Source organism: Fusarium oxysporum, chromosome 1 (assembly GCF_000149955.1).
Source record: "Fusarium oxysporum f. sp. lycopersici 4287 chromosome 1, whole genome shotgun sequence".
NCBI classification, from domain to species: Eukaryota; Fungi; Ascomycota; class Sordariomycetes; order Hypocreales; family Nectriaceae; genus Fusarium; species Fusarium oxysporum.
Window position 1 is genome coordinate 2977185 of NC_030986.1, and position 14930 is coordinate 2992114.

Here is a 14930-nt window from a genome sequence, read left to right on the forward strand (position 1 = left end):
CACACCACGAAGCTTCCGCTATCACGCAAGGATACATCGGAAGGCTACCAAAATCGACAGCAAAATGCAACTACCGACCTTGGTTTGTCTATCAAAAACCCTGATGATCATTCTTCCCCCCACTGACTCGAAATTAGGTGGCGCTCTGAGCGGCTCGTGGTCTAATGTTGATCGATCTGCTGGTCATGGTATCACGCTCCTCCAATGCGACCTGAAGCGTTAGAATCGTAGCGGCACTATCGTTGCCGTTTCGGCGACGTTAATTCTGGGGGTCATCACATCGTAATCTCCCCTGGGGTATGGGGATAGGCTACCTCTCCGAGCTTGATGTCGAGGCGATGAGTATAGGGTATGTGTATTGCTCCATCGCAGAGCCGTTGGTGAGAGTCTTGAAATTACGTAGCGAGCCACCAACAATGCTTGATGCAGTGTTAGTTTCACAATTGGCTTCTCTTCAGGCACCGTCCAAAGATTGAGTCTAGCCTTGAGTTGCAAGCCTTTGGTAGATTCTTATGGCTCGATGATGAAGCATGTTGACCGACCCCTTAGTGAGACATCATAATCCAGATGAACGGTTCCAAAAATTCGCCGAGACCTTCGAACAGTCTAGCCAGGACTGACCTCGCACTAATATGTGGCCAGTGACATTACCAATAACCCGGGAGGTGGGAGAATCTCCGTAATGAAAGGCTATCATGCAGCTGGAAATATTCTACCTCGGGAGTTGTACCGGGAATGTACTGGGATGAACGTATAGATACACGAAAGGTCACAAACTTCAAGAGCATTGCTAGATGGGAAAATACGATTATTGTATTTACTTGTTGTAACACTACTAATAACCTATTATGCCACTTCAATCCCATGCATTTAATCCCATGACCCAAATATACGCCTCCCAAACTTCAAGATCTCACGCAACGTGTCCCTTGGGAAGCAAAGTCCATTGCCCTCCACACGAGCACTTACGTTGTTGACCCAGAACAAATGTAAACCCAGAACGGCTCCCAAACACATCCTCCATAACCGCAGTACATCTTGAGCACCGTCTCCACTGCTTATTCGGAGAGGGTCTGATCTGCATGCGCTTGAACACATCCACATACACCATGCCCCGTGCCTTCTTCGCCGCCAAGCTATGTTCGTCATCCTCGACTTCGAGAAGATCGTAATTTGCAAAGAACAACCGACCTGGATCTACAGTGTTCCGAAACGCGGGCAAGTCTGTGTTGAAGAACTTCTTGATGATCTGGAGAAATGGTGCAGGGGGCGCAGCTGAAAGGAGAATGGAGAGCTCCATCTGAACGCGGGCTGCCTTCATCGTCATATCCAGCTGTTTCCCCTGCGACTGGTTATTTTGGCTTTTGGCGAGGGATGGAAGGAAGATTTGATAGGCTTGTCGGATCTCGTTACTCAGACCTGTGAGAAGAGTCTCGACCTCAGACACTTTGACGAGAGCTGAAGAGGTAACTTGTTGCATTGCCTGGTATGCTTGTTGTAGTTGAGGGGCTGCTCGACCGCCGGCCACACCCTCAACAACAGCCGATTGCTTTCGATAGAACTCGATAGCCCTGCCGCTTAGGGCCTCAAGGTGCGCCAGTCTGCGGCAAATGGCCGAGAGAAATCCTCGACTAGAGGAGCTCATCAAGAAATGGAAAGCGACGTTGTTCTTCTCGTGAAGATAAGGAGCGAGTTCATGGAAACGTTCACGAGTCAAGAGCTCTTGGAAATGATTGTCATTCATAAGCTCGAAAAGACAATCCATGAGCCAAGCGATCAGATCCAGCGCCCACCTTGCACAGCCGACAAGTGTCTCAATGACTTCTGTATTGATGTGAGTAGCTATAAACAAACCAAAGGAGTAGGCAGCATGACTTACCAGGATCATCAAGGGGGCTCAGCTTTTCCCTGACAGTAACTGGTGTATTACTGGCAATTGTGATGAGGACGACTACGTTCCGCACATTCAGAAATAGCATCGAGAATTTGCCCTGGAAAGATCGGGGGTGAAAGTCTCCACGGAATCCGAGTGCGTTCATTATACTGAGGCAGTACTGCAGAGATCCATTTCTGACAAGTGAGTCATGATGGATCTCTTCAGAGTAATCGATCTGGATCTTCAGAATTCTGATAAGTTCGGTCACCAAATCTTGGACGAATCCTATTCCGTGTGAGCAGGCGTATGGGAGATATCGAAAGGTGGACATACTCTTCTTGGTAGTATATGGTCGTACAATAGCAAGTAGATCATCATAGTTGTTCTGGTAGAACATTGACGGTGCTGCGGTCACGGTCAAGGCCGCAATGCTGCCACAGTATTGAGCTGCACACGGTTAGTAACTCGCCAATCCTCTCATCGTTAACATACCATCGTGCATAGAATTTCCGATATCGCCCATAGGGTAATGTAATTTGTTCCACTTGATCTTTCCATCTTCGCCCATTTGCACCATGGAGCAAAAAGTAGGGGAGAATGCAACTTGCTGGCCTACAACTATTGTTAGACAAGAGCAACACTCTGGAATATGGATACTTACATGGCCCTTCATCTGTGAAAGTCCAGCCTATTTGTCGAAGGTTCTGCACCTTATTCAACTCCTGAGTTGTATATAGTTCCTCGAACGTCAGTCGGTCACGGTATTCTACAGTGCCATCTGCGAAAGCCAGTACTAGGATTTTGCCAAAACTGGTAGTTTGGAACGCAACCACAACCTTATTGGCCGTGACGGGAGCAACCTTCTGCAGCTGTGTCACCGCGGGTAGCTCTGAAGAGATGCTGTTTCGTCGACCTCCAAGCTGCTCATAGGCTGATGGCAGATTCTGCTTTTGCTCGATAGCTTCCCATCGATCAACAACACTCTGACTCCCCTGATACGAGCTCTCAGTAGGAGTGCGTGACCGTGCCGTGACAACCATGGGTGGTGTGGTGTTTTTACCCGTGCTATCAACCACAGAAGGAAGAACTTCCAAGTGAGAGAGCTCGATCATGGATATGTCGAGGCTCGAATCACCAGGGCCACCTTGAAGCCAGTTTGTGGTAGCCAGATGTTTCTCGACCAGGGAAGGGCTCAGGTTTCCTGCGGGTCGGCCAGTCGCCTTGTCCGCTTGTGATGCCTGGCCCCATTGAATCTCGATTTTGATTAGTTTCAGCTGCTTTGAGGTTGTAGCAACCGCAAGAAGGAGATGTTCTACCGGCTGTTAGTGATACACGCAAAGCAATACGATAGTTTAGATGCCTACTCTTTTCGGATGCAAACGATGCATGTGTAATGAGCTCATCAGAAGCACTTATACTTTCAAGTTCCATGGTGGTCTCCTCAAGTCGATTGGTATTCTGTGACCAAAACATCCTAATGACACCATGCGTTGTGATAGTAAGCAGAGCACTCTTGGCAGGGCTGGGATGGGTTGGTCCTCCAGCATGAACGAATGAGCTTTCATAAGTATACCCATTGCCATGTTTTGTAGCTGGTCCATACATGACATTGTATGATGCCTGCTAAAAGTCAGAAACATTGAGAAACCTCTTCAAGCAACACATACCTGCTGATTTGGAGGAGAAACATTAAGCCAGTAAGCACCGACGACAGTGTGCACATCGTCAGTGGGGTCAGCGTCCCATTTCCGTTGAGGGAACGGGTGATTTAGTGAGATAGAGAAGCTGACGATAGAGACGCGACCAACGGCATCTATTACCGCTAGATCTGGGCTGCTGGTACCAGCCCATACCAAGTGAACGATGGGAATGGTTGGGAGCCCCTTGACAAAGGGGCACGTGGTGGGTTCACTGAGGTCCCAGGAGCCATCTTCTGGGGAGCGTCGCAGAAAGCGAAGTTCAAGGTTCTGACCATCAGGTGTGATGTTGGCGATCGTTCCTGTCCTTGACCACGCCACAGTTCTATCCAGGGTTAGAAAAGCGTGCATAAGTGTCTGCAAGCTGGGCCTTCTTACTGGCAACATCCTCGAATCCTGACATCGTCCATTCTTTGTTGAAGCTGTTTACTCTGCGCCCTCGCGGGCAAAGACAGACCAACGCCATCGCCAAAAAGGTCATCTACGTCGTTGAGTTCCACTGGCATCGGGTTATCCAGGATGAGCGGCATCTTTTCCGATGTCATCGGTGGTAGTACGGGGTATCAAGAAAGAATACTCCAAAAAAACAACAGTTGGAAGTGAAGTTTTTACATCAGAATAAGAAGCACGATGAGTCAATATATATAATGATTCAGTTATAGTTTTTACCTGGTCCGCAAAATGGCCCGAAGTTTAAGTGAAAAGGCTGAAAATGAAGTTAAATGTTGACTGAGGTAAGAAAGGCTGAGGTTGTCTCGAGGCTGAAGCCAAATGTGTCGTCCTGTAAGCTCTATCATTGGCTCAGAGAAGTTAATGAGTGGATGCGAATGACCGTGTTTCAACCAATGAACGACACGACGCGTCTTGTTAGTTTGATCAAGCACGTGTCTCGACGATAACATATAGTAGGTATGTGGCTTTCACACCTTTAATAGGTATATTGCCAATAAGAATGTCATTATATCGGTGAATAATATACTGTCGATTGGTCCTATTAACTCTTTCACCAATGAGCTTATGGTTAGATAGACCTGAGAACATGACTTTGAACCAGTTTCTTTTTGACAGACGCTGACTTCAGCCAAGACGACGTTCGAATGCATCTCGAGCAGCGCCCTTTTCCAGATTCAAGTTCCATGATTCTTGTGCTACCATACTGGTCCGTGAGTTCAGGCATACGAGTAAAACTAGAAAGTATACAAGATTCATTGGCCAATGCTGACTCCGACCTCCTCGATAAAACAACGAAGCACCCACCACCATCTCGCCTGATTCCTTCTGAGAGTCTCCTTTGCCTCCTCAACACGCCATCTAGTTCAGAAGCTGGACCTTGCTTTCTATCTGACACAGCGGGAACACCCTGTTTAACTCTGCGATAGGACTTCGTCGGGCACTGGTGCATCTCGTAAACAGCCATAGTTGGTCCTTTCATCGGAAGATGGAGCCATTCTTCCATCACAGACCTCCCAAGGCACGTGTATGATGGATCTCATACTGTATGCACGACAGAATCAGACCGCATGTTGTGGCGCTGAGAAGCCAAGCCTGAAGCTTGCATCGCATCGTCTGTGCTTCGCACGCCGTGATCCACACTCCGCCAAACAGTTTCAGGTCGATGTAGCACAACTAGACTACACTATTTCCCTCGACGATAGAAACATACTCCATAATTCCCTACACCGCATCATGTTTCTAGTACCTATGCGGTGTTTGACCCGTGATCGAAACCTTGAGCTTGTTATCTTCTTGTATGGCGAATCCCACAAGCCGCACAACCCGAGGACAAACTAGGCAGAGTCCTCCTGAGGTCTTGAAAGAGTCTCAACTGTGGGGGAAACACATTCCACGGACCTACACGGACGCCGATAGTGCATTGACTCCGATATGACATCTACCTAGTTATATCTGAGATTTGTAGGTGGTAACTGCCGACAGGTCCAGGACCTCTACAAGATCCATGCCTCCCAGATCAGGTACGAAACTCGAGATCAAGATGGAAAATCCCCGAAACTTAGAGAAGTATTCGATACATGAGGGACAAGGAAACTACCAATGCGGCAATGCTTGCACTCTCAAACAGCTGTACTTCGTATAAGGGCTCTGTGTCTGTTGCACCGGCCATGGGTTGAAACTGCATACTACCATAGCATCTCCGTGAACACACTTTGAGCAACCCAGGGCAAAGTCAACCCCAAAAGTATGCGTGATAACGTGTACTCGTGTCACCGGCATCATTGGTAGCAGGAGTTTAGGATTCGTAGGATCCAGATCCGTAACTGCCGAACCCCTTTAACAGAGCCAACAATACCGCTTCTACGGAGCTTCCGAATGCTACCAGGGGCAGCGGACAGCCAAAAGCCAGCGTCGTGATAGCTGGTTTGAACCAAAATCAGGGTTGAATGCGGCACAGCAAATGTATGTTCCAGGGGCTTGTTTCTGAGCTGAGTTGGTTGAGCAAGATATCATCCAAAGGCAGCCTGTCATAGTGTCGAACTACGCTACTCGGCGGGCTCTCCGAGAGATCTTCAGAACAAATGCTACAAACTCGGGTCAGATTCCCAAAGCGATATGGCTGGTTGGTGGGATTAAAGTCAATCTGGCGGAGCGCTTCAAGGGTCTTACTGTGAAGTGAGTTGGCTTGTGGCGGGTGGTATTAGGCGTCGCTTAAACATATTGAACAGCGAAGTACCCTGCTTGTCAGATATCAGCCCTGACACGCCGTAGTATGATAGCGTCGCATGGGAATCTGTCACTTGTGTGAGCTAAGAAATGTCTGGAAGTGATGGGCACTATCAATGTCTTAAGCAGGCAGGTAATTACGATAATTAACTTGGTCCCTTGTGGGGGTGATGAATTTGAAAGCTGGAAATAAGGTGGATAGACCAACGAGTTATATTGATCGGTACCAAGCAGCCCATGTCTACCCAGACTGCTACGCGGGGACACCTAATAATAAACAATCACTGGGTTTCATAAACTCTTATCGTATGTAGAGTTGAGGTGGTAAGGTTGCCCTGGCACACCAGTGAGTTGTACACCAGTTAGTTATGCTGACTATTATGGTCATTATTCGCTGTCGATATAATAACAAGACATGATATGATGTGTGGTGCGTGTCGGAAACTTAGCTGAACACGTCTATATCAGAATGGAACCAAGAAACGTGGATCTGCAGATGTTTGCTTTTTTAGGTCACTTCAGGTGTGACCCTCCCGTCGACCTTCGTCTTGCTTCCTCCAACTGTGGAGGCGATGGAAGAAGTCCGATGAATTGCGGTCTTCAAGTCATAAACTTCAGTGCCCCAGAAATGAACTAAACCAACTCAGGGGTAGAACAGCGGCTTCACCCTCAATCACTCGACTGTGACCCCCGGACTGAAGTCCCACTCCAGTACGAATTATCTTAACTTAAAGCCTTGGTGATACCTAATGTTAGAACTGCTAGACTATTCGAGACAGTCCGGTCACGGCGCCTGAAAGAATGTCAGCATAAACACACCAAGTCAGGTACCGTGCAGATTGTAGCTGCACTTGTCCCAATAGAGGTTGGCTTATCGACATCTGTGCCCGGAAACTTGGGACTCCGCTGCACTGCTAGACCCAAAGGCTAAGCAGATTGGCTTTTGGGTTGGGTCTTGGGAGGCGGGTTCACCGTTCATGAACCCACCTCGTCAACTGTTGTGGTGTTGCCAGGGAGTTGGGTCCAGTTCCTACAGCACAGCGTTAAGCCAAGCTACAGGGATCGAGGTTGATGGTGATGGGACGGGCATCGACATATTCTGAAGCACCGCCGTGATTTCTGAGCAGAAAGCGGTCGTAATCCATCCATGCCTGCTCGCTAGGGACTCGTTCCATACGAATCTGGCCTCGATGCCGGAGCTGACGCCCATTAAGACGACACAGCAGCACACGACACCACGACGCACGGCACGGAACGGCGCGACATTTGGACTGAGGTTTGGTTGACTCTTCGGAGTATTATTACTTAGAATTTGTGTTATGTATGGACTAGGTATCCGTAGTTGACCGAACTTCTTTTCCTTCTTTTTTCCCTCTCTTTCTTCCATCTCCAATTGTATGATATGTACACTTCATTAGGTACGACAACGCATTTTGACGCCAACCTACCAACCTTTGACGCCAAAGTCACATCGTTGATTTCTCTATTGCCTCGGACACCTTCCCACCCCTAACGTTCTCTCACCGTTGCTGCGAGCTAATTCGAGTTGGCCCTCGAGCAATTGGCAAATTCCGTATCTGCCACTACCGTGCTGTACCTTACTTTTTAGTTGAGGCTTGGCTCTTGTACCCGCTTAACCAAAATTGAAGCCGTGCTTGCCCTTTTTTATCTCCATTTACGGCACTTTTACAACAAGTCCTCGGGAATTGCATTCGCTTATGACGATATGCTTTGACCGTTGAAGCATATCGACGAGGCACGAGCAATAATAGCATCTTCCACAATTTCCGATCTGCCCCTCGTATCGACTCTTCCCGAATCGACACTTTGTTTACTGCAACTCTCCTCCTTGCAAACCTTCGACCTCGATCGGCTCTCGTCTACCGGTAAGACACTGTCAGCCGAGCGTCAATCACATCCCAAGGTAAGGGACGAGGAGTCTAGGAACGGTGCCTGCGGGGGGCCAACTTGACAGCAGTGGACCTTGCATCGCCGTTCCTTTCCGATTGCCTCATGATCAGCAGTTACTAGGTCGCTATTCGGCCTCATCACCACTCCCTGTCGCCAAATCTCGACAACCCTGCTGCGCAGCTCTAGCACGAGCCGAACTATCAACTCGACTTCGTCATGAGCCAGGGTGGTGGAATTGCAGCGTTGGATTCGACCCTGGGATGGAACGAGGATCAATGGCCAGATCGAGCTGAAGCAGTGGTGGCTATCGACAGCAATAGCATGAATGCAAGAGATAGCGGCAGCGTTAATAGCCAGGGCCCAGGCCGTCCCGATGATATTATGAGCTTCTTCGACAACGAGACTCTCTCCTCGGGTTCTGCAAGTTTATCTCAACCTCTTTATCCTAGACCTCTGCACCACTACACGAATCAAACGAGTCACATCAACAAGAGCCGCATACATGCACAACCCTCGCATGTGTATGCACCCATTTTCGAAGCCATGCACTCTCTACAGCGCCCAAAGCCACCACTGCAGCCGCAACGCCAACGCCGTGTTCCCACAAGGCTCGACACTGACGATTCTACGGATACCAGCGCCATCGATCAAAGCCAAGGCCTTGGTGATCACAGCTTTTTGTTGCCTTCTCGACCTATGAGCATTGCAACTACAGATGTGACGACCACAAAGGATGATCCAACATGCAGTAACAGCTTTTATCGCGCCTGGGCAGAAGAGGAGCAGATCGAGCTGCGAATACATTCAGAGACGAATCCTGATACCGATAATCTGCGACACAACTCGCAATATCATGACTTGCTTAGCGAAATCGATACAGAGTGCCTCTTCCCTGACGATAGTCTCACTACAGATCACCGTCCATCATCTTCCCGCAGTCACCTACTTCAGTGGCGACGTAGTCCAAACGCCGCTGCGTCCACTTCTTCAAAACATCAGAGGGTATCTTCTGATGTCCAGCCTCCTACCACAGAAAATCGACCATCAGCAACCATCACGAGACAAGAATTCGAGGCTCTTCCACCAACGATTCAACGAAAAGTAAGTTCGTGGCTTTCATTGTTTTGCGGATCCCTTGCCGTGTGTCCCATATTTTGTTTCTCACGGTCTGTTTCGGTACTACCATAAGGGAGTCGAAGCAGGCGAAGATTAAAGGCCCCTAGTGATGCGATCAATCGATTTCTCATGCCACGGCAATCCTCATCACCATTTGCTTTTTCAAACGAAACAAGGTTTCACATTTCGACAAGCGTCTCTGCCCACCTCGTATGCGTTAGTTTATGGGTTTTGGCTGTACGAAATCAATATGACTTGGCGAGGTTGAGTCTACTCTATGTACCTGTCTGCATATGGGTCATCTTGCAGGTGCAGGGGGCTAGTCGCCGCCTAATCGTCAAATTGAGGAACCCCAGGGACCTCGAGAGGAACGGGGAACCATCAGGAATCGCCAAAAGAAGCCACTGTCCAATACCCATGTCTTGTCCTTGCCCTGTCTGGTTTGGCTCGCGGTGGCCGTTTGGGCGGCTCCACGCACTTCGTCCGCTCAGTGCCTAGCCATTGGCCGATCCTCCCATGTCTTGTCTACGCAACCCCTGATACAGAGCACACAGGAGCAAGAAAGTGCTCTCTTTCGCTCAGCAATCACATCCCCCCAACCTAAGGCGTTGTGACGACGCCCGAGACGTGCAGTTCCTGGATGATCCATGCCACCCGGTGCACCAACGTGCTTGTGTACCAGCAATCACCAGGCGTCATACACCCAAGACATTCGAGTCGTGCCCCACGAGCCTTTTAGTGGACGACTCTCTGCATTAGCTCTGTCGTTTCGTTCCTGAATTGAGACATAACCATTCCCGCCCCTCTCCTGTACCTTAAGAATCAGGGTTTCCCCTTCATGACTTATCTACATTTTTATGTTTGCTCTATTTAATTGCTACATTGGCTATATTTATTTAGTGTCTCGTACTGAACATTTCCCCTTGACAGTACTTCTCAACTATCGAGCGATCACAACTAGCTCAATCACCCGACCTAGGACACTGTCAACGGGCCGGTAGCGTCGGACAAGATCAACTTCTCTCCCCTTGGTCATCACTACCCAAACCTAGAGGGAGCTACGAGCACCAAGAAAGGCCTATTACTTCGGATGATTCTGTCCTGCGCACAGATCGTTCGCGAATTGCTAAAACGGACCAAAAATTCTACGCCAACCTTCCTGAAAAGATAAAACGCCGCCACCTCACAGAGGAAGAGCTCCAGTTGGCGTATAAGTCACAAAACACTTTCAGCAACGCGCCAGAAGCAATATCGAATAAAGTCGATATCCCATCTCAAGAGGTCAAAATGCCATCGCCACTCCCTAGTCCTGGATTGTCTGAAGGAACATCGCCATTCTCGGGTATGCTGTCTAGGCAAAATGACAGAGCCATGACAAGCTCAGACATCAAGCGTTCGGATTCCTTCTATGATAGTTTCCGATGGCTTGACGATGAAGAGGGGTTGGATCTACGTTTATATCTCGATGACTATCACATCAACCTGCGAGAGGAGGTACCGGTTCCAAACAAGAGCCGAAGACCATCGTTTCGCCGTCACTTATCAATTAATAAGCTACCCTTTGGAAAACCCTCTGTCAACGGATTAGGAGAAGGCCCTGCTTCCCCCACCGCTCTACCGCCGTCTGCCTCACACAGCTCCAGTGTTGGCTCATCTGGCCATGTGCGGAAGAAGTCTCGTGCTCGCGCGCTGTCGTTGATATCTGCCAACAGACAAACACCCTTGGCGTCTCCCTCTCCTTTGACCCCACCCCTCGACCCTTCTGCCGCTCATTATCGAGACCCTGAGGCTCGAAAGAAGCTTCGAGCTTATCTCGCTTCACCCCAGAAATTTGATGAGGCCATTGAGTTTGGATTCTGTTCCAAAGACGGACCCCGACCACACACGGGATTTAACAAGGCCTCCGCATGCGAGCCGGATAGATTGCGAAGCTTCCTAGAAGATGATCGATCATCAAGATACAGCGACGATGCTTCTGCAGCTGAACCCGATTCTCCAAAAACTCCTCAATTGGTCGACAAGACACCGCATATTCGATCTCTACGAAGTAGCATCGAGCACTCGTCATACTCAAGAGGAGAGAAATCTATATACGACCCAGCAGCGAGTCGAGAAATGACACTTCGTATGACCTTGACACGACCAGATCTTCGCCAAAGCGAGGATCAGATCTATGGCTGGAAACAGGCTGGTAGTCGAGTGAGCTCAAGTCGTGGAGAACACACACCTAGTCCAGCCTTGTACGCTCGTGAAGGAAACCCCAAACAGAGCATTGAAAGACAGCTCGCTGCTCTAGACCAGTGGGAAGATCCTGTCGATCATGATAACCGCACCGTGAAAAGATTCTGGAATCGAGTCAAGCGGTCATAGTCCGAGCCATAGCGCCACAGCGCAGCCACCTGCAATGGTGCAACCAGCACCTAGGCGTCCCAGCCTATATAAAAAATCATGTATTGGTTATCAATTTTTGAGCAGCAAGCATTGTCTTATACATTCTTTTGTTTTTCCTTACTATCAAATACCCCAAATCGTTTAATTGCTATCTTAGACCTGTCGTTACGTCGCATTTGCTATGGTCCGGTTTATATACAGGCATTACATGAGCAAAACAGTCTCGGTTACTCATTGGAAGGAGTTGAAGGAGTTGGTATAATATTTTGGCGTGTTCGTTGTGTTGAGAAATAATCTTGACCGCAATGGCATTGGACACATGAATAGAGCAAAGTCTTCTTTACAGACTGCATCATAGCAAGCATGGCGCAAAAAGGGATTGGAATTACAAAAATAAATCAAATATGATGGACATATAGCTCCGAGCTGCATGGGTCTGTCTGTGCAATACCACTGAGTGACATGAACAACAATTCAATAGTGCCTTTGTGACTTGTCATAGTTGTCGAAATCCTTCAATTACACTATTCGTGCAATATCTCGAGAGCCTTATCCCAGTCCTCTAGACGTTATAACATGATGCGTTATCACCCAAGCAATTAAATTCTTTGTCATGCAGCCAGCACGGATGTATCACACGGCAAGTGTGATACCCGTGCATCTATCACCAAACCATGGGTTTTTCGCACAAGAAATGACCGGAACGAATATCCACTTCCGGTCACTACCTCCTTGTCTCTGCCTCAGATAGTTCATGCAAGTCTTAGCTGGCATGTCGGAGCTGAATGATGACTGTCAGCATGATCTTCACGGGATTGGAGCTGGTGTATGATGAGTAAGATCATACCCTCTGCGACGATAAGTGTGTCTCATTCTTATGCGTGAAGTGAGTTACGGAGTCGTAGCACATTTGAAGTGATGATTATACCATGATGTCTGTCTGTCTGCCTTTCTGTTCTATTTCTCCTGCTATACTAGTCCTATCTTCTTACCAAAACGCTCGTGTCATTCCATCGCATTCATCTTTTCGGCAAATAAAAAAGTTCTCCCAATAAGACACCATATCATAGTACAGTCCTGGTTCACGTCGTAGCTCGTACATTCTTCTTGCTCAAACCTCTTCGTCGCTCTCCTCACCGAGTAGCTCGCCCTCGTCGTCATCGACCATGGAATAGTCACCCCGTCCTCGGGCGAAGCTATCGCGTGTGGTATACCGTCTTGACCAGTTGCCTCCCCTGCTTCGGTTTGATACGCGCTCGTAGACTCCAGTGGCGGATCGCCATATGGAGGTCAGGACAAGTGGTAGCGCAGCAACAACAGCTGCCAGCGCTGAAATGGCAATGACGGGATACTTGATCCAAGGTTGTTCGCTGTCAAAGGTTGCACTGTTATCACCCAGTCGAATCTGTCCAAATTTGCCGCTCCAGTTGCGCCAAGCATACCAGCCAAAGGCGGCTGCCAGTCCGATGGGGATGATGATAGCAAAGAAAATAGCCCAGCCTGAAGCGCCACGCTTGCGTGCAAAATCCTCCTCGTGTCCTGCACAAGCGTGCTCTGTGGAGGTCTTATCCAGCTCTTGGCCACCTTCGCAGGTGGTTAAAGGGATGCGGCGATAACCTGTAGGGTCGAAGTACGATGTCTCGTTGGGATGTTGCTTGCACCACTCCTCGCCCGAGATGGCATCATGATCCGGAACCAGAGTGCATTGTCCATGATTGTCTAGTTCGAAATTATATGCACTGCGACTTATTAGTTTAATTCTCGGGGACGTTCAATTGCCATATACTTACCATTCGAAATCTCGCCGGGTACACTCGCAGTTTTCGTATCCCCGCAATCGTGACATGCTTGCTTGATTGTAGCACTTGCGGTCCGTCTTCTTTCGCAGATACTTGGCCTTATGTCCGAAAAGGCAGTCATCCTTTTGAAGGGGATGCTTAGGAGACCAGAGATCGTAATCTGAAGAAGAATCATCTGAGTACTTGCAGGGCTGATTTGTGAGTCCTGTAAAATCGAGGTTGGCAGCGAAGAGTTTCTTGTCATCTGTCTGGTACCACACCAAGAAGTTTCGGGAAGTTCCACTATGGACAGATGTCAAGTCTTGAATAGTTACTTCCTTGTCGGTGAACTTGTAGTCAGTCCAAGTATTGCCCTCGTCTGTTGAGTATGAGACAATATTTGACTTGACCTTGTTCACGTGGGTAGCACGCTGTGCGAGCACAATGATCGAGCCCTGGTCACCATATTGCCACGTCCATACACCCTTCTTAACGCTCTTCCAGTTGATTCCGCCATCAGCTGACATGAATGTATCGGCATCCTTGACATCTCCAAGGCTTGGTCCAACGTTTCCATAGCCAAAGATCAGGCCAACAGCGGTGCTTGCTGAGAAAGTTCTGCCCTTATTCTCTCGCTCTGTGTAGTGGTGTAGATGGAGAGCACATTTGCTATCACCCGAGGAGCTGCATGAATAAGACTTGCCATCGGCACCCTTTGATGGAGGGGGAAGGAAACCCCATTCGGCACCGTCGTTGTGCGAAATCTTTGTCTGAATCACCTTCTTTCCGTTCTTGTCAACAGGGTTTGAAACAGAATTAATAAGCGTGACGCCCTCAAGACCCGCGACCTTTTCAAAGTCCACGTAACCCAGTTCGTCAGAGTTGACGTTGGATGCGCTGAGGACATATGTTGTACCGTTAGAATTACTCTTGATTATTGAGCCGCGGCGCCGGCCTTCGGAAAGATCAGTGGCGACAAATAGGTTGACAGCATGGTTAGAGCTGTCAAGAACGGTGTACAACGACGAGTGAGAATCGTGAAAGTTGCGCGGAAATTGGGCTGCTTCGAAATGCTTTCCGTCCATACTAGCAATGGCTTGCAGGCCGGCGCTCTCCTTGCCATCTTCAATAACCTCATCCGTGGCGAGGATAAACTCATTCATAGTTGCAAACGCTGCAACCGTGCCGTTGTGAATAATCTTGTCGTCGGCAGAAAAGTCCTCAATTGTGACAATGGTTTTGTCGTTGTCAATGTTCTCGTCTTTGTGAACAAGACAGACGATTTGATTCTGAGCGCGGAACTTGAAGGCAGAGTTTCCTGTGAACTCGCACTTGGTCGCGTAGCGTTGCAGAGTCTTCCAGTTGTCACCACGATCAGTGGAGATTGAGGCTTCAGGGTAACAATCCTTACTACCCGCAACATCACCACAGCGCTTTCCGATCCAGATCATCCAGTCCTTCTTGTCTGGATGGAAACTCATT

General features: G+C 48.7%; 4 protein-coding genes across 4 annotated transcripts in view; 1 reads left to right on the forward strand and 3 right to left on the reverse strand.

Annotated features, from left to right (window-relative positions):
• Window positions 1-794: 794 nt before the first annotated feature.
• On the reverse strand, window positions 795-4346 carry FOXG_00429 (uncharacterized protein). The gene is made up of 8 exons (XM_018376761.1): window positions 3952-4346; window positions 3544-3898; window positions 3241-3496; window positions 2538-3188; window positions 2369-2488; window positions 2210-2323; window positions 1880-2161; window positions 795-1824 (listed from the first exon to the last, which is right to left on the reverse strand). Exons 1-8 carry the CDS (start codon window positions 4116-4118, stop codon window positions 914-916), a joined length of 2856 nt encoding a protein of 951 aa, XP_018232377.1. The 5' UTR covers window positions 4119-4346; the 3' UTR covers window positions 795-913.
• A 2936-nt stretch (window positions 4347-7282) lies between these two features.
• Window positions 7283-7462, reverse strand: FOXG_17875 (uncharacterized protein; the record flags this gene model as incomplete). The annotated part of the gene is made up of 1 exon (XM_018397878.1): window positions 7283-7462. The coding sequence occupies one exon, from the start codon at window positions 7460-7462 to the stop codon at window positions 7283-7285; it is 180 nt and encodes a 59-aa protein (XP_018232378.1).
• Window positions 7463-7535: 73 nt separating this feature from the next.
• On the forward strand, window positions 7536-12161 carry FOXG_17876 (uncharacterized protein). The gene is made up of 2 exons (XM_018397879.1): window positions 7536-9264; window positions 10210-12161. Exons 1-2 carry the CDS (start codon window positions 8380-8382, stop codon window positions 11647-11649), a joined length of 2325 nt encoding a protein of 774 aa, XP_018232379.1. The 5' UTR covers window positions 7536-8379; the 3' UTR covers window positions 11650-12161.
• A 422-nt stretch (window positions 12162-12583) lies between these two features.
• Window positions 12584-14930, reverse strand: part of FOXG_00432 (uncharacterized protein) — a gene marked incomplete at its 5' end in the record, with an annotated part of 4885 nt that continues 2538 nt past the window's right edge. Inside the window, 2 exons of the mRNA XM_018376762.1 lie at window positions 12584-13409; window positions 13461-14838. Coding sequence (XP_018232380.1) covers window positions 12782-13409; window positions 13461-14838 — 2006 coding nt within the window. The 3' untranslated portion in view covers window positions 12584-12781. The remainder of the gene's footprint in view (window positions 13410-13460; window positions 14839-14930) is intronic.

Bases quoted from the DNA above. Each gene is read 5' to 3' on its own strand.
- FOXG_00429 (XM_018376761.1), bottom strand. From the start codon at position 4,118: ATGACATCGGAAAAGATGCCGCTCATCCTGGATAACCCGATGCCAGTG. The intron at 3,497-3,543 runs GTATGTGTTGCT...GACTTTTAGCAG, and splicing joins TTTCTCCTCCAAATCAGCAG to GCATCATACAATGTCATGTA. The intron at 2,324-2,368 runs GTATGTTAACGA...AACCGTGTGCAG, and splicing joins CGGAAATTCTATGCACGATG to CTCAATACTGTGGCAGCATT.
- FOXG_17876 (XM_018397879.1), top strand. From the start codon at position 8,380: ATGAGCCAGGGTGGTGGAATTGCAGCGTTGGATTCGACCCTGGGATGG. The intron at 9,265-10,209 runs GTAAGTTCGTGG...TCCCCTTGACAG, and splicing joins CACCAACGATTCAACGAAAA to TACTTCTCAACTATCGAGCG.